Source organism: Mauremys reevesii, linkage group 12 (assembly GCF_016161935.1).
Source record: "Mauremys reevesii isolate NIE-2019 linkage group 12, ASM1616193v1, whole genome shotgun sequence".
NCBI lineage: Eukaryota > Metazoa > Chordata > Testudines > Geoemydidae > Mauremys > Mauremys reevesii.
This window is the reverse complement of record NC_052634.1, coordinates 652359-679292: the sequence shown is the minus strand read 5'-3', so window position 1 is coordinate 679292 and position 26934 is coordinate 652359. Positions and strand designations below refer to the sequence as shown.

The following is a 26934-nucleotide window of genomic DNA, read 5'->3' as shown; positions in this document are numbered from 1 at the left end:
GGTAGGGCCAGCCTGAATACAAAGGTGCAGCATAATTCATTAACTATCAATTGTTCAAATCAAATTGGTATTTGCAATGGAGGTACTGGTTAGCCAGGGCTGTGGGCAGGTGCCTTGGAAGGTAATGTACCCTTCCTGCTGAGGACTGGTATTATGTGGAGTGCTTTATTTCCTCCTCACATGGCTGTCAATACACTAAAATCCTGACTTGCAACAGCCTGTGCTGCCCCAGCCCTATGCCTTTCCTAAGCAGCCTGTCAATTATGAAGTGGTTTTGCAATATGCACAAAAACCCACAGAGTTGTGCAGAGACAAGACTTTTTACTATTATTTAAGCTAAACAAACAAACAGGCACTGTAGTTATTGAATATGTCACTAGTACATTTCCATTGGTTTCAGAAGGCTAGTTAAAATTTGCAGTCCAAGGTCATCATTCAAACTACTGCCCCACTTAAAAAAAAAAGTCTATACATATTTTGGATGAGCAATTTGTTAGAGATAGGTATCCTGCACAGTAAGCGCTAATGCGATCCAGCCTAGTACCTTCAACAGAAGCCAGTTTGTACACAAGACAGCCCTGCTAACAGGTAAGAAGTTATCTTGCAGGTGGCACTGTTCTTCTATTTGCTTCAGCTGCAGTACTGCTGCTGAGCTTGTAGAATTCTTCTGCTCTACAGAAAGATTGACATCCTCTTCTGCAATTGTTGCTTTATTTCTCAGGCCAGCCTGGAGCGCACACACTTACAGCAAGAACACATATGCAAAATTTGGATGGAGGAGGAAAATAGGAATGAAACTTCTTGCACAGTAGTACAGAAAACTTGTCTAAAGGATAAAAGCAACAGGAAACAGACACCAAGACAAATCTGGAGTTCCAGTGAGCATTTATTGAGCTTAATCAACAAAATCAGGATTTTATCATTCATCTTTTCTGTACTCTGAACTCAGTGAAGATTTTCACATAGTCACAGCCTTCCAACACACATGTACATACAGATATACACATTCCCAAGGAAAAAACTCAGCTCTACTGGACAGTTTGCCAATTAAACAAAAAGCCAATTTTTCCCCTCCCTCCCTTGAATGTTCCAAAATTCTAGTCCACCCTGTTCACTTATCAGTGGAACACAGCCCTTTTAACAGGGGACAAATGGATTATAAACTCATTTGAACTGCAAACAAAATTTTTTTTAAATAAGTTCCAGTTTGTTTCAATAAAGGGAACAGTGACTATTTTTCTCCAGACACCCCTTCCCTACAATTAATGGTTAAAATACAGCAAGCCTGTATCTTAGTATACCCTATCCCTCCCCCCTCCCATTCCCAATTTTGTCTACACAAGAATTTAATAATGCTTCAAATAGGGGAATACTTTAAGTTGTAGAATAGTGAAGGGAGCAAAGCTATAAGGCATACTACCCTCCTCATGTACCCATTTTTCATCTGTCTGACATACTTTTCACTCCAGAGACCATGTATTTGTTGTAAAGAGAAGTCTTGGTTTAAAATTGGACTAAAAGGGTCATGGCATCCAAATATTCTTGGCTTGGACTAATTTTACCAAACTTTTGCAGTGGCAGCAACATTATTCTAGTCCCTGAGAGCAGAGTTCACTCTGTTCCCGTGAACCAATAAGCTCCTTGGCACCGGCAGCATCAAGTCCATTGCCGGCAATGGATAATACACCAATAGAATCGGACTCCTGGCATTAAGAGACAGAAGTTCATATATTTGTAAAAAACTAACTAGAAAAAGGCTTTAAACAGAAAGGCTGAATGATGGTCTCTTCATGCCAGCATGTCGTCACTGATGGAATACAACTATCTGAAGCATTTCTAAATCCTTGGTGCAGACACCCTCCCCCTCCCCACCACTAAAATAAAGAACAAAGTTAGTCAGAATGAGATGATTTGATGCCAACATGTATGCAAGGTCTTTGTGTCGAGCTTTCATGTTCTCACCCAGCTCCATATAAAAACAGACACAAAGCAGAAGGCAAAGGAAAGATGCTCCCATCTCATTCTGGAAATGAAAATATTTACGACCAACCCACCCCCCTCCCCTTGGCGAAACCCTCCAGCTTCAGCAGTGCATTTGTACAATACACTTTGAGAAGCCAGTCTAGATTTTTAGTCACGATTCAACTGGCTACAGACTTGTGCCCCCATTTCACTACCACCTCCTTTCACTTGTGGGATTTAAAGATACAGGGTCTAATATCAGATTTATAGGTTAACAATGTAATTTTTTGCCTTCTTGGGGGAAAAAGATGGAAAAGCATGTAAACGTCTCAATATCCCACTAAGAACTTGACCACAGAGAACAAATGTTTGACCTGGGGATTATTAAAAGCAGGTACTTGCTCTGAAATAATGAATACATGGAAATGTTGGCAAGTAGTCTGTAAAAATAAGGAGCCAGAAGAAACCTGACAGTCAAGTTTTACACACTCCTTGATGAGGGAGAAATAAAGACTAGGATTTGCCTAGTTATTTGGAGCATCTTTCCTTTTGCAAGTTCATGTACGTTTTAGAGATAGCCTATTAGCACCAGAATCAGACCGCTTCCTTCCTCTAGAGAAAGCCACCTAAAAATGGTGCCCCTGATAGTCTAGGTAAGTGCCAATCCTCAGAGGCTGACTTTAATACTTTCAATTTAAAAATTCTGTGCTTCAAGAGGGACCATCAGAACATGGCACCAGGCTAACCTATCACAAATCCAGGCAGAGCACACACTTTTGACTCTCAGCATGGCTATTGTTTTCTCATTGCATGTGCATGCTCTGTCATAAGAATTTTTATTTTCACTTTTCTTTTTATCTTTGTTGCACTAAAATGATCCCTCTTCTGTCTCACTGAAAAAATCATAAGCTGGCTGCAGTACAAGAGCAAGATTTTACTTTTGGTCAAAATTTACTACCCACAAACTCCCTCCCTCCCCCCAAAAGCACCCTAAAACTAGTTTACATTTGGTACCTGCCAACTTGATAAGTGGCTCACAGAGGGCCTGTGACCAAGCTCTTGAGTTTGTACTTTAGTGCAGCTTTTGCTACAGTTATTACACAGTCACTGTAGATATTGGGGGGAGAGGGGCGCACACTTTTCACCTTGAAAGTTGTCACCAGGAGGCACCTGGCTCTATTTCTGATCCTCAAGGAGTTTAATGGATAAATCTGCCTCCCCTGTTCCCTCCCCAAATAACCCAAAACAATTTCACTTTTTATAGTCAAAATGGGGAGAAATTATTAATTCCCATATCCATATTCAGGTAAACAAGCATGGTGTGAGTACAGCATCGGTATATGTGAAGTACAACTGACCAAAAGGGATTGCTTTCATCCAGGTGCCTCCTGACAAACTGTAGTTGAACAGGCTAAAACGAAATTAAAATAAAAAAAAAAAGTTTACTGGTTTTGATTTGTCTCACTCCTTTTGCCTGTAGATCAGGCCAAACATCAAGCATGTTGGGAGGGGCACAATTTAAAGCAACACTATTTGACCATAAAGCATTCTCCAGCAATATACAACGCAGAATGACAGACAGCAATTCATGCCAAAACATAGAAGATGGCAAGCAGCTTTCTGTGGCTTCAGAGTTAACAAGTTAAAGGATTTGCTTTTTCCTGCTCAAATCTATATAAAGGTTTTTTGGGCAGAGTATACACAATGCTGCAGGATGTGAGACACCCAACAGAGCTCCAGAATGATCAGTTTATGCAGTTTAAGTTGGTTTTCTATTGTTTCTTTTAAACCCAAATTCACACCTATGCTCTGCTTAGCTACAATGATAGCAGCTGGATTTCCCTCATGCCAAGGTGGAACACAGGTGTTTGCCCTCAGAGCTTGTAAAGTTCCTGGAATTTTAAGAGGGAAATCAAAGCGTACCTCAAACAAGTTAAGCTATGGATTTTTAGGCTTTTCCAACCCAACAAGTAGTCTTTTCCAAAAAGAGCGGTACAGGACAATATTGCAAGCACCAGAGCAAACCCACCCTGACAAGGGACACTTGTCTAGGCCTGCTCTTCATAGAGGTCAGAGCACTTTTCAGGTGTTTAGTGTTGCAGAAAACTGAGCCCCTCTCACCGTTAGCTGCTCCCATAATCAGTCTAATCCCTTTAGCCCCAGCAACTTTCATTTAAAAAAAAAAAGTTATATATGAACCCAAAACAGAAAAAACATATTTACAAGTTTATACAAGTATACACATCCTATTTTCAATGGGACACTGTGCCAGAGGAAAGAGGGCCATGGTTCTGAAATAAGTCTACATATCAAGTGCTGTAACTACGAATGGAGACTTATGGAAACCAGTCTTTAGTGTTCTGCTAAAGCATATGAACTTTTCATATGGCTCCTGCAAAAGATGATAGGCTGCTCTTTCCTTCTAGAGCTATGATGTTGCACCTAATCAGCCCAGATTTTTAGTTGTTTTTGTTTTAAATACATGTATTTACAGTGTGGGTGAACTGCAGTTGCATATCAACTCCTCCAATTTAAAAAAAAAGTTAAACAAAAGAGGTGTTACATTACTGATAGTTTCGTTTCATCTCACGGCCCTGGGCTTGAATATTGTTGGGGGAGAGCAAGAGAAGGGTTGGAAATTTTTGACCTGGAAAGAAAAAAAGCTGTTGATTCCACGGGCTGTATCTGAAAGGTGATATTCTGAATGGTCTCATAGCATAAGGCACTTTGCACGAATAAGTAACAAGCTGTTTAGCTTAAAAACGGATGAGTAACCAGGGAGAAGTTGAAATGCACTCAGTCAGCTGTTGGAGAATTTGAAATTGCAGACAAACTTCTGTTCATCAAGTTTCTTCTCTTTTCAGGGTTTCTCTTCTTCCCTTGCTGCTGCTGCCCCTGCGCCCCCCAAAAGAAAAAAATTTAAAACCAGCAGTTTAGTGCAACTAATGTTCAATCAGCACACAGTGCAAACAAGTGAAAAAAACAAAAGTATTCCTTCTTTTATCTTCTTTCTTCCTTGCTGCCAAATTTAAAAAGAAAAGAAAATATGTCTGAGCTCTTTAGTCTTCATAGTTCCAAAATGAAAAGAAGATGAAAAACCCAAAAAGAGAAGGATATCCCCAAAGAAACAATGTGTCACAGATCTGGATCAAGGGGCTTCAGCTTCTGGTGTTTGTAATCAAAGCCTAAAAAAAACCAAAGATCCTGCAGTTAGTTCTCTCTAAAATTGTTTTCAAAATCAAAGAAGAATACACAAAAAGGTAATTCAGTTCTATGATTTAGCAGCTTTGCTAAAGCTAACTAAAGTTCTGGTCACTTTGCTTGATCAGCTACACAAGCCTAACATTCCCTACTAAGTGAAAGGATATAGCATGGTATATGTTGATGACTGCTTTTATAGCAAACATAAGCGTGCCGAATAAAGTAACAAAAACGGGAAGCTGCCACTCAAACTGGTTGATAGAAAGGAAACACCCAAAAGATGAGAGCATGGAAAAAAGGAACTTTCCTTTAAAAAATAAGAAGCCATCATTTGATTAAGCGGCTAAGCTCTTTAATCAAAGATTTCAGAACAATTTGTTTACAACTCTGAAAGCCTCCTGTACCTCAAGCACTCAAATCACAAGCGCAGGCTACATTTCCATGCCTCAGACTACCCACAATACAGGCTTTCTGCTGTCAGTGGCTCTCAATGACAGCTCTCAGAGGTATGCTAGCACCATTCTGCTGTCTGAAGGCATTCTAAAACTTGTTTTAACCAATTCCTGTACACTAAATCTTTAGTTAAGGTATTACAATTAGTCACCACCTTTTTCCTTCAAAAAGGAGGCTGCTCCACCAGCCACACAATGGGTATAAGTTAGCCTGTCTTGACCAGAATTATTAGTTTCTCCTTCAATATTTCCAGTGAGGAAACAAATGGTTATTTTTTCCTTGGAATAGTTTTATGAAGTTAAATAGTCTCCTCCTATATCTAGTTTCACAGTGCAGCTCTTTCTAGAATAAATAGATTATGCATTGTTTCAGAGATCCATTAAGATTCTTGATCAATGTTTTGGTTCCTGCTTCGAGAAACTAAAGAATTTACTTTCTCCTTTTCTATCATCTATAGGGAAGATAGTACAATGACTGAGGATGGAGTCAAGTGTCCACAAAGTCTCTGGAGGTCTACACTGCTGAATTATTGCCTCAGGGTACGTTAACTAGCACTACAATTCCAAACAAACATGAGGGATTTACCTCATCAACTGCAAACATTTTTGCTGGGTAGGCTGAAGCATAAGCAGGAGAATCTCACTTTGTGGTGCTAGGAAGTCAGACTAGCATTTTGGGGTTGTTTTTTTGTTTTGTTTTTTTTTAAAGCCATTTCAGAGAGACATCTAGTGGCAACCAAGGTGAATTACAGAAATAAACCATCCTCAACCTACACAGCTTTTCTCTCTTTCAAGAAGCCTACATAAGCAAATACAGCATTTCCAATAGATCAGTAAATGGGAAGACTGTAGGCTTCTGGGAGCCTGAATCTGTTCATTTTAACAGGCGAAGTGCTCGGCTCACTGTTGCCCAAACAGAATGCATCTTTCCTCAGCATTCCCCACTTTATCGCAGAAATCACCCATCCTTCCTATACTCTTATTACTCCATAACCCAAGGATCATCTTTGGCATTTCCCTTGCCTAATACATCCCAGACAACGTTCAAATCCTGCCATTTCTTCATTCATAACATTGCTAAAACTCTAGTTCAGGCCTTCATTTTCCATCTTGCCTACTCTAACCTCCTCCTCTTTGACCTCATTAATACTAGGGATGTAAATATCTGTTAAAAAAAAGTGAGCTGGTTAAAACAATTATATAATTTAAACAGTTAACCGAGGTTGCTCGGGCCCAGCCAGTGCCAAGGCCCTGCCAGTGTGGCGCAGGTTGGGGTCCCTTCCGCCAGCCCGGCACTACTGGGGCTGGGGTTCCTCTGGCTGGTGTGGGCCACCAGGGTTAACGGTTAAGGTTAGTTAAGCATTAGACTTACCGTTACCGGTTAACTGGTTAACCTTTAACACCCCTAATACATACATGCATTGCTCCTCCCAAATCCATTCAAAACAGCTGCTCAGACATTTTTCTTACCCATCACACTCCCTTTGTATGAAATGGAGTACCAGCACAAGGGCTCAAAGTTAACACTTTGTCCTCACACTCAAGGCCCTTCACAACTCTGCCCCTCCCTACTCATTTACATCACCTTATTGCATCAGCTTTTCAACTTCCTCCACTCCAGTAATGCTAGTCTCATCCACTTGTTTCTCAGCTTCTCCTACAGCCATTTCCACACTTTCTTTCTTGCTGAACCTCATGCATGCAACAGCCTTCTCCAATTGATCCGTAAGGCCATTACCTGATCCCTCACCACCCACCTCTACTGTAACCCCTATAAGGAGTCAGTTAACCAATAGCAGCTGTGTCAGTTGGGAAGAGCCAGTTTCTAGAAAAAAACTGAACTCAATAGCTAGTCTATACAACGAGGTGTATTTACTTTCATCCCCTCATCCCTTGTGACACACTCCCTTGTTAGCTCTTTCGAGCAGAGACTGTCTTACTGTATTGCCTATACCAGTGGTTTTCACCCTGTGGTCCACAGACGTCTGGGGGTTCGCAGACTTTATCTAAGATTTCCAAAGGGGTCTGCACCTCCATTTGAAATTCTGAAATTTAAAAAAGTGGCCTGTACAAAGCCTAATACAATTGTATCTTGATCAGGGCCTTTGGGTGTTACCAATACTAATGAATCAATAAGGATAAGAGTCCAAAATCCAGCAGAGAGCCATGTTTATTGCCTCTTCCCTTCTCAGAGTTTCTTGTAACCAGGCAAACTCTTTTCTTACCTTGAAAACACACAAAAGTTGGCAACTCTCAAGTGAGGAAAAGTCTGCTTCATACAATAAATTAATCGTAAGCATGCTATGCTCATTCATTAATTAGTTCATCCATTGAGTTCACAGCACCTGTTCGTGCATTTTGGCACAGCATTACTGAACGAGGGGGTATGCAGGAGAATGAGAGTTCAGATACCTGTTTAGGTCAGAACAGCTAGTCTGAAGGTTAGCTCCTTATTTACTGCAGCTCACCCAGAAGAGCTAACCATGCAGAGTGGAATGGACAAAACAAATTAAAGGAGAAGCAATGGTAAGAAAAGTGAAGTGGAGTGAGCCATACAAATCAACTTGTTCTATCTGCCTCAATTTCTCGACTGCCACACACCTAGCCTTCAATTCAGTGGCTTTCTGAACAATCACATACGCACATGGTTAAGGTTTCTCATCATCTACAGGTTCAGTGTGGTATTCTGCCACATACAGGCTCTTGTCAATGTTGCTTGGGATGGGTTTAATTTCAGTTCCCAACTGCTCCTCAATACTTTTCAGGTTGAATCGATCATCATAGGTGATCAAGTTGATGGCCAGGCCCAGGTGACCAAAGCGACCTTCACAAAAAAAAAGAAAGAAATGACAGTTTTATCACACAAGTCTGGAGGTTGTCACATGATCAGATTACATGTGATCATGCAGTAATAAAAAAGGTAGTTTCAAACAAGACTGACCAATCCAAACCCTCAAGCACATCAGTACAGTAGCTATTTCAAGTTTCACATTCCCATTTATTGCTGTAGAAAAGAAAAGAGGGGAAAAAAAAAAAGACATTTCTGCTCCCCACAGGAGAAAAACAATGTTAAAATACACCAATTAACTCTATAGATTTCTGAACAGTCTCCTTTCAGGCTATTGTCCTCTGTCTAGTGTCTGTCCAATGACAAAATTCTATTGTAAAGTTAAGCCAATAATTGTATGCAATGTTTGGCTTTTTTTTGTTTTTTGTTTTTTTTTTTTTAAGGGGGGCGTGCAAAATTCAGTGTTTTCTATTCTCCCTCACCCGATAACTCAAACACAACTGAATTCAAACTTTACAGATTAAGTCCTCTCTGATGTGCCTTTGCTAGCTAGGAATGAATAATTTTAAGTTTCAATCCACAGACATCTGACAAAAATCTTTGGAGTATACACAGGAAAAAAAAAGTGTCATGGCTACAAGCGTGTGTTTACCAGAGGTTAATAACTGAACTACATCATTTTGCCTCTCCCCCCTTAGCTTTCCTTTCTTTCTATTCTCTTTAAACTTCCTTCTCACCACAACCCCAAAAAACATTCAGCTTCTCCCCCAAAAACAAAAAAGTTGGTAAGTCTATATATGTAACTATTCATACTAAGTTATGGTTGTGTTTAAACTGTTTTGAAAAAAGGAAAATGTACATTAATATTGTTGATCCTTTATTAAGATTTATATACACAGTGTCAAGACATTCATCGTAAATGTCTTATTGTTAATGACCCAAAGTATCAACAAAAATCTTCTCTCCCACTCCCCGCAGAAAAAAAGTATGTGTTTAAAATGCACATGCACACAGCTATTTGAGTAGTTTTCTTAGATTGCCAAGAGAAGGAACCTGTCAGCCTTAGGAGGGTGAATATATATTTTGATTAAAATATTCTAAAGTTAACAGATATTTGGGCCAATTACAATACCGTAACCATTTAATCCTGTTTTGTATCATGCTTCAACGCACCTTGAAATAGAAAGTCTTTACACAGCTTTTCCCTTGGTGAAATGGGAATTAAGTTTGTCTTTCTACAGGCCAAATGAAAACAACCCACCAACTCATTTCAAGCCATTTTAGAGATACCCACAATGTTTCAGAATAAAAAGCAGAAGTAAATTTATTAACACAGCTTCCCTGAAGAACACTTCCTTTCCCTCACCTGATCTGCCAATACGATGGAGATACGTCTCTGCCAGCTTTGGAAAATCAAAGTTTATCACCACATTCACAGCTTGGATATCAATACCTCGGGTAAACAGATCTGAAACAGAATTCCATTTAATTAACGGATTTTATTTCACCAAAAACACCACACTAGCTGGAATGGGAGAGTACAACAGGAGCTAGGGGAAAAAAAAGTCTACCCAGGATGGAGAGGCTACTTGAGCATGATCAAATACCCTTAAAACATCGTTAGTATATTTAAGAAACTGGATGGTGAACCTCTCCTGCGAGAGCTGCTTATTTTGTATTTAATTATTGTTTTAAAAATCTTCCCCTCACCCATTTTGGGCATGGATAACATTGTGAAGAACGATCAAGACACGAGCTTTCCAGACGTGGTATTGAAGATCCTTCATATGAACAACTCCTCTAGCATTTTGCCTACTTCTGAACATCCATTTCACAACACCCTTTTTCCCCTTGAAGGGAAAATACACCATTTTCAATCGAGTCTCTAAAGGCCTATACAACTTGTTTTCCAGCTAATTTAACTATTTTGCCTTACTTCTGGTGCATTTTAGAGAAGTTAAGTCACTATTCTTAGAATACAAGCTTCCAATCATGTACTGAATTGATGAAGTCAGCAACACCACTTGTCAGCAACTACCGCAGTGGGGGAATCCTGACAATAGACTGAATGAAGGCAGGACTGCACAGTTTCACACAGTTCTTTAAGTGTTTGTTTAAAACAGAACACTAATTTTTTTTCCAAAATATGAATCAATTTACCTTAATTTTATCTAAAAAACCCACAAATGTAACAGAACAAAGTTAGTGCAGACAGAGTACCTACATACTTTTTCAACTAATTAATATTTTACATGTATAAATATTAAAAATACTAAGATTGTGGCAAAAGCTAAATTACAAGAAGGATTCATAGGCAAGTTTGATCCTCAATAGTTGACACAATAGTGTGTAAAAGTAAGCTATACTGCTCTATGTAGAAATTACTTTAGTATCAAGTTTGTCATGCACTCTGGTGGTAGTTATCCTTTCAAAAACTAACCACCACTTTATGATGAAGCAAGGTAATGACGGCTACCTACAACATATGGGGATGCTCTGCAGCATACTAGGAGCTTGGCCAGACTACGTAACTAATAAAGTAAGAGGCCCTAAAGGAAGATGCTACAGTTATTATAAAAGGTTAAACAAGTTTTTTTTGTTATGCTTCAGCTGCTCCAAAAATTATCCTATGTAAAGTACATAACTGCCTTAAAAGCACTTCATGTGTTAAACGCAAAACTAATCAAAGGGTAGTCTTCTAAATTACTCTTACACAATCATTTAGGTGGAACATGAGTAAAACTCAGCATAAACATGAAGGACGCTACATGGTTCACGATAATATGCAAATAATGAATGCCTCAAAAACATTCCAAGTCAGTGTTGGAGGAGGAGGGCAGGAGAATTTAACATTTGCCTTTTGTCCTTATTTTGTCACAGTTTGCATATATATGCCTGAAATCTCCTGTTAAGAGTTCTCTCTCAATCTTACTGTAATATTTAAATAATAATGTTACATAAAGATACAAATTGATCGTTTAATAATTTGTTAAAATAAGCACCTAGGAGGAGGAAAAAAAACCAAAAACAAAACAGTGTTATAAGAAATAGCCAGCATGGATTAGTCAACAAATCATGTCAAACAAATCTAATTCTTTGTCTGGGTTACTCGCCTTGATTTTAATAAGGCTTTTGATACAGTTCCACATGATTCTCATAAGCAAATTAAGAAAACATGGTCTAGATTGAATTACTATGAGGGTGTGCATAACTGGTTGAAAGATCGTACTCAAAGAGTAGTTCAATGGTTCACTGTCCAACTTGGACAATCTAATGTGGTCCCAAAGGGAGTCAGTCCTAGGCTGGTACTATTCAGTAGTTTCATTAAAAACTTGGGTAATGGCGAGGAGAGTAAGCTTATAAAATTTGCAAATGATGTCAAGCTCAGAGGGGTTGCAAGCACTTTGGAGAACATGATTAGAATTCAACATGATCTTGACAAATGGGAGAATTGGTCTAAAATCAAAAAGATTAAATTCAATAAAGATAAACGTGAAGTTGTACATTTAGGAAGGAAACATCAAACGCACAACTACAAAATACAGAATAACTGGGTAGGGGATAGTACTGCTGAAGATGATCAGGGAGTTATAGTGGATCACAAATTGAATGAGTCAACAACGTGATGCAGTTGTGAAAAAGGCTAAGAATCTGGAGTGTGTTAACAGGGGAGCCCCGTATTAAGACATGGGAGGCAATTGTCCTGCTCTGCTTGGCACTGCTGAGGCCTCAGCTGGAGATAAGCATCCAATTCTGGAGACCAAACTTTAGGAGAGATGTGGACAAACTGAAGAGAGTCCAGAGGACAGCAACAAAAGTGATGAATGGTTTAGGAAAAAAACAACAACTGACTTTTAAGGAAACGTTAACACAACTAAACATGTTTAACCCTGATAAAAGAAGTCCTCACTCAGACTTCACAACTGTCTTGAACTACGTTAAGGGCTGTTATAAAGAGGACAGTGATCAACTCTTCTCCACATCCACTGAAGACAGGACAAGTAATAATAGGCTTAATCTGCAGCAAGGGAGATTTAGGTTAGGTATCAGGAAAAACGTTCTAACTACAAAGGAAGTTAAGCTCTGGGAATAGACTCCGGCATTCCCTTCACTGAAGAGTTTTAAGAACAGGCTGGAGAAACACCTGTCAGAGATGGTCTAGGTTTACTTGGTCCTGGCTCAGCACTAGGAGGCTGGACTACATGACCTCTCAAGGTCCCTTCCAGCCTGACATTTCTAATAGTCTTGAAAGACTCTGATCACTGAAGGCAAGTATTAGTTTTCTTCATTATGATAAAAAGCAGGTGAATTGTGTATATAGTCTGGTTCCAGTTGCAACCTCTAGAAGTCAGACAGTGTTTTTACTACTAAAACTAAAACAAAAATTAAAGAAAGGAAACACTTACCAGTGCAAACAAGATTCCGGCATAAGCCATTTCTGAAATCGTGGAACACACGATTACGATGTTCCTGGTAAAGCAGAAAAAATATTAGCAGCTTTTACAAATGGAAACATGGATCCTATTACTCCTCTCCCCCACGAGCTGAAATAAACACTGGAACATGCAAAACTGAACACACTCTTCAATAATAATACTGAGCACTTCTTGTGCTTTCATCCTTTTTATAAAGTGCTTCACAAAAAAAAAAAAAAAAGAGGCTTTTGGTACAACTTTTGGGTATAGATATTTAACTAAACTGGTCAGAAACTAATGCAGATTAATTGATGCAATCCCCCTGGATGGACAATCTGTTTAAGAGTGCCTCTTAAAGTACATGAATATAAAGCACTAACAGAAGAGTGTCTATACAAAGGGCTTGTATGAATTTAAATTACATTGGCTTCTCTACTGAAAAGCTACACAAAAAATTGTATTTACAGAAGGCCTGAAGCAGACAGATTAAGTGATTTGCCTGAAGTCACAATAAATCAATTGGGATTAGAAATCAGGTCTCCTAGTAGTACACTCAGATTACAGAAGTCCTAAAGAAAATCTAAAATTTGCAAAGTTACTTATTTTCATTCCAGATATTTTGACTATCAAGTCTTTTTCAAGACAATGGGTTATTTGTTGAGTAAAAATATTCAATTTACTTTATTGCTTAGAGATTCAGAATTTGTGTTATAAATCAATGTATGAAGAAAAAACAGTCTCTTTCTGCTAACTCAAGTCTTCACTCACTACTCTTATTTTTACATATCAATAACCAAGGCACCACCTTGGCAGCACTGAAAAAAAAAATTCAAGTAGTATTAATCTTAGGCAACCAGTTTAAATAAACTATAGGCCTGAGATGCATAAACAAATATGCACTGCGTTGTGCTGTGAAGATCAGTTAGTCGGAAGTCTGATTTGTGCCACCAACAACCAACTTTTTATTCTGATTTCAATGAACAATCAATATTGAGAGCAGCCAGAAAGCACCATATAAATTTGTTTACAGCCCAGGGAGTATTTGGATTATTTGTCTTACCAAGAAGTAGCAGCAGAAAAATTCTAACATACATTTGTTTTTTATAAATTGGAATCAAGGTTTCAAAATGAAATTTAGTTACCAATGGCATCTGAACCTACCACCAATTTTTGATAGTTTGGTGAGACGTGACATTTAATATTAGTAACAATATCATGTGACTGAGTTGCTGTGCCAAGAAATATGATCAAGTTTTCTTTAACTAAACTAGCTCCCATCTTGAGATGACGTCAATGTTAAACAGTACAACACTTTTAAGTTACAGTTCTTGAAGGACTAGCAAATCTGGACTAAACATTAAAATTCTAATTCACACCTGTATTAAGTTATCATCAGTTGCTTTCAAACTAACTGGTATAGCTTCAGACTCACCTGCCTCATTTTAGCATGGATATAGAAGCAGGAATAGCCCAGCTGGGAGATCTTCTTGGCTAGCAGTTCAACCCGTTGTGAGGAGTTGCAGAAAATGATTGACTGGTTAATCTGGAGCTGGAGAGAGAGAGAGAGAGGTGTTAAACAGCTGCAGCATTTTACTTACAAAGCTTTGAAACCTGAGGAGAATGCATCCTTTTCAGGAATGCAAAACATGCATCTGGGATTCCAGCTAGAAGAAGTCACTCACTCTTCTGGCTGCAAAGAGAAGATAAGGACAGTTCTCTCATCAGGAGGTCTGCAGTTTAATAGTACAGCAAGAGAATATGCATTTTCAGAAAAGATCCTGGGCTTCAAATTTCAAAGCTACAGCATGAAAGTAAGTAGTCCAAGATGTCCACTGTTCATTTAAAGAAAGCCATTTTTTAAACAAAAACACTAGGTTAAGGAAAATCTCTTTTCTTGATAGAATGGATCTCTCTGCCATTAAGTTATGTTCTGATGGATAAATGAAGTGGATCAGACTGGTGTTCTAGTTGTATCACACTGCCCAGTAGCATACTTACCCTGGAGAATAGCGTATTGAGGCAGTGTACTTTCTGCCGCTCAGTTACATAGGCATAGTACTGGGTAACTCCCTTCAAGGTCAATTCCTCCATCAGGTTAATCTCATAGGGTTTCTGCAAATGGGAATTCTGAAACAGAGGCATTTCAAATTAAATTAAAGTAGAAAAGACATGCCTGTCTACTCACAAAAATCAAGTATTTTCTTACCTAACCTACTATCCTAATATTTGAGACGCATCAAATACACAAAGATGCATCACCTGTCAACATAGTTATGCTAGCACAACCACGATAAAGCCAAACAGCAGCGTGCATCCCAAGACCGCAGTTGCAGAGATTATTTTCCTCTTATTAATATTGACTATGTACAATGTATGTTTATTTAATATTCCCATTTAATGTTTTTTAGGATACAAAACTAAATCCAGAGTGCAACTTAGAATACCCATGCATAAATCACATTGGAGATGGGAGGGGGGGGAGATGAGACAGTTTACATGATGCACATTTACCTATGTGCATGAGGGAAAAGTCTCCACACATCCGTGCACTCCATACCCAAATGGGCATCAAGAGACAACTTACCATGAACTTCTGTACACTAAGAGGGAAAGTGGCTGAGTAGAGCAAAATCTGCCTGTTTTTAGGTAGCGTAAGAATAATGTCCTCCATTATTTGAACAAAATCCTGAGACAGTAATTTATCTGCCTGCAATGAGAAGGAAAAACTATATCTCACACATACACCAAATTCCGGATATTTTTTATTAATGTTTAGTTATATTTAATGTTCTAACTTATGTTCTCAACTTGTGGGGTAGAAAGCTTGCTTTGAGTATAATGCTTCATGGACGGCTTTTTATTTACCTACTAGGGAAAAGCTTCACTTCAACTGCAAACACTGAGAAATGCAATTTATCCTGCCTCACTTCCAACTCTTCAAATTTAAGAGCTATACCAGACTGAAGAAGGAAGAGCAGAAGAGATTTCCCATTCCTCAACTGGAATTCATAGATTTTAAGGCCAGCAGGAACCCTTGCAATCATCTAGTTGGACCTCAACTCAGGCCACAGAACTTCCACAAAATAATTCCTAGACACACACACAGGGAGAGAGAGCGCGCGCGCAATGGACTCTTCAATCTAGCAGAAAAAGGTAGAACATGATTCAGTGGCTGGAAGTGGAAGATAGACAAATTCAGACTGAAAATTATGCATAATGTTTTTAATGGTGAAAATAATTAACAATTTCAACAGTTTACCAAAGGTTGTGGTGGATTTTTTAAATCAAGATCAGATGTTTTTTAAAAAGATATGCTCTAGGAATTATTTTGGGGAAGTTTTATGGCATGTGTTGTACAGGAGGTAAGCCCCCTTGGAAACTATGAATCTACTAGATCTTTGTATATCAGTTTATACTGAGAGGTTTGTATTACAGTCATTTTAAATGGAAGAGTAAGAGCTACCCCTTTCAGAAGAGATTGTTAACCTAATGCTCAGTGGTCCTACAAAATAAGGGGAAAGCAAACTTTCCCTATCAGTTTGCTTCTATCAGTCTCTGAGAAAAGTACATGTTGAAAACTCTTCCCTCCCAAACGACTCCCCCGCCCCCCAAAATAAAAATGCAGAAATGGATCAATCTCAGCTTTATGGTGTCTACAGAAAGTCTGACCATTTTAATGGCCAGCAATGCTCAATGAGCAGGCCTGCAGAGATATGTCATTGTTATAGCTTCCTGTTAAATATCTTTCCATGTTTTGCAGATCATTATGACAGCAACTTGCCTCATCCAGTACTATCATCTGGACGTGTTCAACCTTTGCTACTCCTTTCTTGATGAGATCCAGAATTCTCCCAGGGGTAGCTATCACCACATGCACTGTAAATTTTAAAAGAAAATACAGTTAGGTGAATTTTTGCTTGGATAAGAAACAGTACAAATACACAACATTGGCTTAGTGTAATTGTCAGCCAAGCCAACTTTAAGGGCTTGTTTGTACAAAGTTTGTGGAAAATTGGGGTGTAAATCTACCTCAAGGTAGCCTGACACGTACTAATCATCTACATGGACCCCGTTCCCGCTCACTCTAAGTTCTGTAGTATGCTCAGAGGTCTTCCTGTTTCAAAACTGTGTAGATCAAAGTGCACTATAGAACCTATAGTCCACCTGGACAGTTAGCACACAGCGTATTTACACCCCCGTTTCCTGCAAACTGGAAGCTCGCAAAGACCAGTCCTTAGAGATGAATGTAGAATGGATGCATAAAATCTCAGCCTGGCTCATAAAAGGCCAATGCTAGGACAACAACAACTGAAAGGGAGAGAGATTTTAGTGCTAGGCTTTCCAGTACTGTGCAAGCCACTAAAGAGCAGCAATCTTAATTGGGAAGTGTCCTAACCTGTATCATCAAGCCTCATTATGTCATCACGCAGATTGGTTCCTCCTGTTGTTGCCATCACTTTGGCACCTCCCATGTGTTTGCTAACCTGGATACAGATCTGACTGACCTGCAATGCTAGTTCTCGAGTGGGAACAATCACCATTGCTGAAAGAGAAGATACAGAAAATCCTCAGCATAGAGGATGCATTTTATCTTTTAATACTACCTTCCTCCCAGTTAAAAAAGGCATTAAAGAATGATTATCCTAATGAACACATGCACTCTAACTCTATGATAGCTAAACTTTAGCAGGTTTAAGGAGGTCTATGAAAATTCTTAATGACTTGTCATGAAGAATACCCATGCAGTTCCCATGACAAGGAAATATCACTGTGTTGAAGCACTGGCATTCCTTGCATGCTATTAAATAGTGCCAGCCACAACTTGTACCCCAGCCACCTGTATACCCCAGCCACCTGTACACCACACTTCTTTTCAGGGCATATAAGCAAGGATGAGGAGAAATTTATAGTAGTTGAGATTTTCAAAGCAGTGTTGGGGATTAATTTTAATTGAAAGTATGTCCAAATCCCCAGGTTGCTTTGAAAAATTCAGCCACCAATTTTAAGTATAAATCTGCAGGCCATCAAGCTACACAGATGCCTACAATCTTCAAATATCTCATCCCACCAATACTGGCGTGCAGCAGCCAGGCTACTCATGTTACTTCGTAGATGGAGCTTCATGTAAACCTGTCTTCAGCTCACCTTGTATATTGTCCTTCTTTAAGTCTAGCCGTTCAAGTAAGGGAATGAGGTAGGCTCCGCTCTTGCCCGTTCCATTTTTAGCTCTAGCCAAGATATCCCTACCAGACAAAGCAATGGGAATACTCTCCTCCTGAAAAGCAAGCACAGGACAATGCAACAGTAAAACAACCTCAACTACAGCTTTTTTCTTTTTTTTAAATTTTTATATATATAGGCCCTGTTTAACACTGACCCCGATAAAGGACAGGAGAACTTGCCAATGCAACACTGAGTTATAAGACCCTATATATGAAAGTACACCAGCCTCATCACAAAGACAGACTGATCAAGCAAAAGCTTTTCAGCATCCCACTTGTGAGAAAACTGCTCCCAGTATCCCATTTATCAATGCCCCACTAGTCTAGCCTGGTCATAGGCAGACTAAATGGAACAGCTATCACAGGAATGATCCTAATGTGCAGGGTGTACACATATTAGGTACAGCGAAGGAGATGGGGGAGAGGTGCTATCAAACTATCCCATGGGAAGAGAAGGGCTCTCCAACCTAATCCCCATTCCAGACACCAATTAGACCCAAAAAAGGTCTAGGTAGGAAGTAAGGAAAACTGTCTGCGTGACTTCAAGACCGTGTATATATTTTAACATTACACTGTGAAAACAGAGGGTTTTATTATCTATGGAGCCAGCTCCGGACTCAAAAACCAGAAGTATTTTTCTTTCTGCTGTTCAGTAAAAAGTATAAAACCATTCCTTAAGACTTAGAGCCTGGGTGAAGATAAGTGTTCAGAATGCCTTGTATCATATTCCCCATGATGAGGTGAAACAGCAAACTGTGTGTACTTTAATCCTTCTCCAGTGCTCAATTTAAAAAAAAAAAAATAGAAAATAATTTGCAGATCACAAAACAAGAGAAACATCAGAACAAGAGAGTGAGAGGACTTTACTGGGGGCTTGTACTAGCTTCTATTGAAGTGCATCTCAGTCACCTTTTGTCCCACCTCTGTTGAGAGGTTTGTGATTAGACTGGCACAGAATTGCAACTAAGGGGTGAGATGAACTGCAGTAAGATTCTACAGAGATTTTTTTGTGATGACAACCTCTGTGGTGCTTAGATGGACTCAGAGCTATTAAGTTTGTCCATAACAGTGAACAGAGAAGATTGCTGACGTCCATGAGACTACTTACACACTGGAATTATCTTAGCCAATTGGGGCCTACAACCCCCAAACCTCTCTATGATGAGCAGAAGAATATGTCAAGCCTTTAAAAGGTAAAAAAAGCCTAATTTTTATGTTACTAGGTATTTTTTAGTTAAGTATGAAGTGAGTTTCTCAGAAATTATACTGTCAAAGCCTTAGTGTCAAAACCTCAAGGATGCCCAAAAACTTCAAAATGACTGACAGATATCTAAGATAAAGCAATCAGCATGTGGCACAAAGAATCTGCTCTGTACTAACCTGAATAGGAGATGGTTTTTCCCAGCCCATTTCAAAAATTCCCATCAGCAACTCCCGTTTCAGACAGTAATCTTCAAACTCATTTCCTTTTGTGGAGGTCACATCCTGAGTAGTTAAGAAAGTAGAACAGTAAGACCAGTTCATACAAATTATCCCCATAAACTGGTCCAACAGAATAATCCAGGCCAAAGACCAGGCAAAATGGAGTAATAAGTCCTTTCCAACCATCCATCATACAGCAGTTCACAAAAATCTGTGTAGTGCAACCACGGATAATTAGGTAGTATTGGTTACTGGGGACCAAGCAAAGTAAACTGCATACACGCTTAAAACTTTGTATCTGTTTTGCAGTAAAAGCACTAATAACCTTCATCCTGTAGTATTCTTAAAGTAAAAATATATCCTGGAGTTTCAACATACTTGAGAGAGAAGGGAAACATATTTGCCAAGTAGCTCTAAGAATGTATAATACTATCTACTTCTAATTAAGTTTAAAAATAGATCAGAAATGAATTCTCTCACTGTTAGCACACTGTCACTGCAACTTATCTTACATCCTCAACCCCATGCTTACAGTTACCTTTAAAACATCCTTACCGAAGTTTTGATTCTCAGATCTTTTGGAGGGAGTTTTAAAGTCTTCTTCCAGTCATCACCAGGTCTGCAATGTGAAGGCACTAGTTAATATCCCTAAATAATTCTAGTCTGTTTTAGTAACAATTAGTACTCTGCACAAACTAACACAAAACCTTAACCTGCCTGAGAGGTTATTTCCCCAGTTTTACAGATGTGGAAACTGAAGTACAGACATTAAACCATTTACCCAAGGCAAGGAGGACCATGATAAAACAAGAATTAGAACTCAGAAGTCCCTGAATTCCCAAAACTCGGAGCATTATACTTCTCTCTAAACAGCATCCACTTAAATAGTGCAATGTAGTAAATGTGCCAAAGAACCTGGCCTAATTATTTCACCCAGAAATGCTGCTCTTATCTTAGACAACTTTAAGAGAAGAGTCTCTCAAGCACTGATTATCTACTCACTCTAACCATTAGCAAATATGGTCAACAACTTTTCACCTCATCAAGTTCCCCTCACTATTTCAGAGCCAAACATGACAAGTAACATTAGCCAACCTTACCTTTGGAAAAAATAGGATTATAAGAAACTGTCATATGATAACAAAGCACTGGTCCATCATAACCTGTATCTGCTCCCAATAGTGTCAAGTGCTCATAGCTAATGTCTTGAAAGACAGTAAGAACCTACAATTCATTTGTCTAATTTGTACAATGCTAAACCATGAGGGGGGAAAAAGGAGAAGAGTTTTCTTCCCACTCCCAGCTGATAATCAGTTCACCATGTTCTAATAGGCAGACTCTCAGCAACACAAGATTTTTGACTATTTAAACCAAAACTATATGTTGGACCGCTTTTATGAATTGCATTCTTTTCATCTGAGATGCAGTTTCTTCAAAATTACTAAAGCAGTTAAAGCATAAATATGTTTATAGTTTTCATTCATGCACTACAGAAGAAAATAATCCATACAGAAGTGTCTAGTTCTTATAACAGACCAAAACTCGGAAACTGGAGGAAAGAACTGTCCAAATCCAGTTTCAATTCCCAAATCCACATTTTATAATGCGTTTTCAGAAATTCCTAAGTTGGGGAGAGGGAGTGAGAGAGTTTAGTGTTGCACTTGTTCCAGGTACACTTCATTCAAACCTGCACAGGTATCAAAACTGAGGGATCAGACATTTTTTAAATCATGTTTTGTAAATCACCCCCCATGAAAGAAAAGGAGTGGTTTAGGTCAAATAAAAAACTGGTATTCCCAGTTTTAAAATATTTAGCTCTAGTTCTAGCATTTACTGAGAAATATCTACTAAATGTCATGTAACTGAACTGTGTGTATGTTGTATGGGTGGGGTGGGGGACAGAGACACAAGACAATACTCAGAACAAAGTGACTTTAAGGTCCATTATGTCACAACTTGCCACTTGTATTAAGCTATGGTCATATACACGTCTATTAAACTACAATAGACTCCACATCTTCCCCTCATCCCTAGCATCGATCCTGAACAAGTGATCAGGATGAGGTGGTGTTTCTTAGGGGAAAAGCCATCAAGAAAATAAATTAAGGTAGGCCATCAACCTATGCTTTTCATTAGTATACAACTTGAGAAAATGCCTTAACTATTAATTCTCACAACTGATAAATAACCAGAATCTGTCAGAGAATGTCTATTAATTTCACATTTCTGAATTATCAGTAGTTCATATTCCTCATCTGACCGCCTACACTGAATTTTAAAGTAACAACAGGACATAAAACTTAAATATCAACACAAGAAATCTTAAATTCTCTCCAATGCCTGGTAACTCAAACATTGTTTAAGATGCTGCTTAACATTTATGCAAATACTTACTTAATAGCGGTGGTCATACTCTGTGCTTGCTGTTGAGTGCCATTATTGATTGTGTTGGTGTTTTTCAGCTGGTTCATCTGTTGCTGAGTCTGTGTCCCCCCACCTCCTGGGCCCCCACTTGGTTTTACAGGGCCTCTCAGCTGCCCATTCTGACTGGATAGACCCATTATAACAGGGTTCTCTGTTCTGGCCGTGCTCATGTTTTTATTTGTAAAGATGTCTTTTTAGACTTCAAAACTTTGAAAGTCAGTACAGAAACTGTAATAACAGTTTATTAGACTCTCCAAAATGAAGAGATAAATAAGTCTTGCTCAATATATGAGTCCTTTATTGCAATGCAGGCAAGCACCTGTAAGTCACTCAATAGTAAAGTAGTAACTTGCTCTGATGAACCGTGGAACAACTTTTTTTTTTAAAAAAAGCCCTCTAACAAAGTTGAATTATATCTGAATTCACTCACTTCAGTCTGAAAAAGATGCAGAAAAGAACAATTAATACATGGACTGTGTAAAAATATCTCATTACTATTATTACAAACGATTTCAATACTTTAACTGAAGCACTACCAGAACAAGCATCCAAATCCTCAGTACTTTAAACAAAGGCACCCGAAAGATCACATTTCACAAATAAACCAAAAGTTAGCTTCCCTACTTAAAACTGAGCCCACAACTATCATTTTATGGCATCATGTGGAACTCCGTAAAAATGTCAAGTATCAGAGGGGTAGCCGTGTTAGTCTGGATCTGTAAAAAGTGACAGAGGCCTGTGGCACCTTATGGACTAACAGAAGTATTGGAGCATAAGCTTTCGTGGGTGAAGACCCACTTCTGTTAGTCTATAAGGTGCCACAGGACTCTCTGCTTTCTGTAAAAATGTATACTTAACATCTTTTATGTAATGAAGTGCTTTACAAATATTAACGATACCCCAGAAACATAGGTATGAGTCACAGAGATTATTTCACCCAAGCTTGAAGTGCAGCCACCTCTGGGGCAGAACACAGCAGCTGTTTATAGGGAAAACTGGGGGTGAGGGGCACTATGCAATTACTTTAATATCTCAATTGGAGGAGAAGGGGGAGAGAAGAGCACACTAATACAGTAAGCAAGATGAAAATCTGAAGCAATCTGAAACACACTGGAAATCTGAAACTTATAAATTCTATTTCTGTTTAAGTAGAGATTTAATTTTAACAGCTGGTTTAACAGGTAAGATGTACAATTTAAAAAAAAAATTCAATTTCAAATAGTGAAACCAAGTCCTTCACTCTCAGTGAATCAAAACAGCTTCCTGTTTTATTACATTCACAAAACCTCAACAAAAAATATATTTTACTCACAGTGGTTAAGTTCTCTAATTAGAGATAGCAATTCAGATACAAATGTATTAATAGAGATTTGCCCCTTAATTTTTTAATTGAGCTAACACCCTTTGAGTTACATTCAAAATAAGCGTGTCACTGAAAAACCTGCCCGATGCTCTCAGAAAACAGATACGTACAAAACAAATTTAAAGTTAGTGGCAGAGTATTGGAAAATTAACTATAACTGACTGTTTAGCAAACAAGATAACACACACATTCTTCATAGTGAATAACTAAAGTACAAAATTGCAAGATTAATTTGTTTGAAGTAACCCTAAAATTGTTACTAACAAGTAAACTCTACAAGCCTATCAATAGCCTTTTCAAAAAAGGATTTACAGGCTTGACATATACTAAGTATCACCACAAAGCAGCTGCATTTTATACAATAAACGCAAAACAAAGGCAGCATTGCTTGATTACTGCATTCTTATAAAAATGCTGTTTATAAGATACCTCTCCCCATACCCATGTAAAATCCACTCATAGAATTCAAATACAAAAACATTCCTTAAAGGGACACCAATATCTAGTCACTTTCAAAAACAGTTAAATGCAGTTTCAGGTACTACAACCTGCTCCTGAGTCTTTCTGCCAACTTTTATGGTTTTATAATCAAGTTTATTTTTTCCCCCCAAACATTCCCCTTTTCCTTTATTTCTGTTTCAAAGTAAAGAGAGCAACAACTTATTAAGGAAGGGAAACAATTAAAATTAGTATGTGAAGAACTGCCAACTGCACAAGGCAATCTTTAAAAAAAAAATCACTTTCCTCCAATCTCTGGGAGAGTCGGTCATTTTAGATGGTACACTGTTATGAGTAGGTGAAATATTTTCAGATGGATGTCATTTTCAAGTACCTTTAATTTACAGGGATGCTGCCATTGACCCAAAAATCTTGTAAAGTGTTTTAATAAAAATATTTTCATTTTTAAGAAGTAAAGGGAAACACTATTTGGATTAAGACATTTCCCTTGTGCTACAACTCAGATATCGAAGCATATAGCTAGGACAGGAGAACAAACCATAAAAACAGCAGAGAAAGATACAGCAAGAGGTAAATTCAACTTTAAAATTTTTTAATAATGTGTTGTTAGTACCCACTTTCATTTTTATTTTACCTGGGAACATGCCTTTAAATATTTTAATCCGCACCTACAGTAGGATTCCAAAACTTTGAAGTATAATATGTAATAAAGTAAAACTATATTTAATAAATCTTTAAAAAAAAAACCTAAAATTTCAGGGACAAGCAACCCTACCATTTCGAATGCTAGTGCCCTCTACTAGCAAAGCTCACCACCCCTATTCTAAGCATTTCCTTTCTTGATTTTGACCACGTATGCAGACTATGGAAGCTGCTACCTTACACATTGCCACTGCTCTTTCTGCAGTAAACAGCCTCCTTTCCCCGAGGAACTTTGATTTTTGCCTAAAAAGAGCACACAATGCTACATGAACAAATACAAAATTAGGGGATCTTTTTAAATGACCCCAGGAACCATGTCTTCCATTGTTTGCTAGGGTTCAAGCAAACAGTCCTCTAAAGTCCTGAGGCCAAGGTGGGCTGCTCCAGAACCAACCTACATTTCCTCTAACATAAGGCCCTCACTGCAGCTTCAATCAGTTTAGAACAGGGGTAGGCATGCGATTTTCAGTGGCACTCACACTGCCTGGGTCCTGGCCACAAGCCCAGGTTAATTTAATTTTAAATGAAGCTTCTTAAACATTTTATAAACCTTATTTACTTTACATACAACAATAGTTTAGTTATATATTATAGACTTATAGAAAAGAGACCTTCTAAAAACGTTAAAATGTATTACTGGCACGCGAAACCTTAAATTAGAGTGAATAAAAGAAGACTCGGCACACCACTCCTGAAAGGTTGCCGACCCCTGGTATAGAAATTCCAACCATATTCTCATCCTCTCCCCACCTCCCCGCGAAAAATATCTGAACGTTTCATTTTCCGAAACAATGGAGCGCAGCAGCTTAAACACTTTTTGCTTCACTCCCACATTGCCATGGGCCTCTGCCTGGCAGTGACAGTATGAGTGTCCGGAGCGGTATCTGCAGAGCTTGGGGAAGGAGGCTATTTCACCAGGCAAAAACAGGGGCAGCCCGGCTCCACCACAGCCGAGGGGCGCCCCAGTTTAACAACAAACGTATACACGCCGCGTTTATCTGTGAACAGACAGGAGCAGCCTGTAGGAACAGGCACAACCCTAAAAATGTATGTGCGCAACATCAGCGGGCACCCGACTCCGGCAACATCCGCCGGGGAAACAAAAGACCATCCCCGCCCCCTCCGGGCCCCAGACACCGAGGGGGGCGGTGCTCCCCAGAAACACCAACCCTGCTGGTGGGGGGACCCTCCGTGAAACACCAGCCCCCCGCACCCCGCAAGGTCAGGCTAGCAGCTGGCTAGCAGCCTCCCCCGACTCCACGGCCTCCCCCCCCCATCCGCACACCCCGCAGCGCCGCCCCTTGGCGAAGCGCTCGCCCCCCCCAGTGCCCCAACACGCCTGCAGGGGCCCCCCATGGGGGGCGGATGAGACCCATCAAGTCTCTCCGCAGCGTAACCCCCCCCCAGTCCGGGGTGGCCGCCCGCTAGGCCCGCCCAGCCCAGGCCCTTCTCCAGAGCAGGCCGCAGGCCTCACGCCTCACTAAAGTACAGGCCGATGCCCGCGCGCTCCCATGCCCAGCCCCGAAGGCCACTCCCCCAGCCTCCGCCTCACCGCCGTCGCCGGCTGCGCTGCCCGCTCTCCCGAGTAAAAAAGTCCTCGCACTCGCCCGCTTGGTGCCTTGTTATGGCGATTCGACGCTCCAAGATGGCGGCTTCCTTCTTCCTCCCGTGTGCCCTCCCCCTCCCGGCCGGGTAGGCTGGCAGGCCCGGCCCCTGGGTCCGCCCCCGTTACCTCAGCGCTAGTCTCGAAGCGGCCTCCTGGCGGAGCCGGTGTGTCCCGCACCACACGCGGCTCTTCGCACCCTCACCCCACGGGCGGCAGCCCCGCTCCCCACCTGCCCCAGCTCCCACGTCGCTGCGACCGCCCCACGCGGAGCCCACCAAGAACCCGCCGTCACCTGCTGTTAGGCGCTTCCAGGCTTTCCCTGCTTGGAGCGCGCTCCGCGAGACGCCGTGTGACCCGTTACCGCCTCGCCTCGCCTGGCCTGGCCCCGCGGCGGGAGCGGCCTCCTCAGGCTTGTACCCACCTCGCCCTCCCGCTTCAGCTCGGCCTCGGCCATTTCCCCGCCACGCTCATCAGCGCTTCTTTTAAAGGGGGCAGTCGCACTCTGCGTTCGGCTTCGGCCGCTCCCTCCAGGCCTGCCCGAGGCCCGCCAGCTCCTCCTTCTCCCCCTCGCGTCACTTAAACCTGCGCTGCCCGGGACAACATGGGCTCCCTGCCTCCCTCCGGGGCCGGAGCCGCGGCTGCACCGCGCGGCGGGGGGCGGGCTGTGTTGTGCGCGGTTTCTTCGCGCACACGCGCCGCCATCTCGCCAGCCGCGAGGCCGGGCGCGCGATTTCTAATCGGCGTGAAACGAGGCTTCACATGTAACTGGGTGCCCCAGACGCGCTGCGAAACTCGGCCGCGGAACAGCAGCCGCTTTCCGGCCCTGCGCGGGCGCGCCGGGGCGAAGGCCGGGCGCGCTCTCACAGAGGCGGGTAAAAAGCGCCTTAAACCGAGCGTCAGTGAAGCGGGGCCCGAGGC

At 40.4% G+C, this 26934-nt stretch overlaps 1 protein-coding gene across 3 annotated transcripts; it reads right to left on the bottom strand.

Annotated features, from left to right (window-relative positions):
- Window positions 1-868: 868 nt before the first annotated feature.
- On the bottom strand, window positions 869-26706 carry DDX6 (DEAD-box helicase 6). Of its 3 annotated transcripts, none has more exons than XM_039496585.1 (14): window positions 26309-26706; window positions 21857-22322; window positions 20018-20081; window positions 19421-19525; window positions 17964-18093; window positions 17215-17361; window positions 16600-16694; window positions 15403-15525; window positions 14817-14945; window positions 14251-14367; window positions 12810-12873; window positions 9770-9871; window positions 8260-8439; window positions 869-5147 (listed from the first exon to the last, which is right to left on the bottom strand). In XM_039496585.1, the coding sequence occupies exons 2-13, from the start codon at window positions 22054-22056 to the stop codon at window positions 8264-8266; spliced, it is 1452 nt and encodes a 483-aa protein (XP_039352519.1). In that variant the 5' UTR covers window positions 22057-22322; window positions 26309-26706; the 3' UTR covers window positions 869-5147; window positions 8260-8263. The 3 variants fall into 3 exon arrangements, with proteins under 3 accessions (XP_039352519.1, XP_039352520.1, XP_039352518.1); XM_039496586.1 differs by having other exon boundaries at window positions 26438-26706; XM_039496584.1 differs by lacking the exon at window positions 26309-26706 and adding an exon at window positions 25963-26092.
- Window positions 26707-26934: the final 228 nt, after the last annotated feature.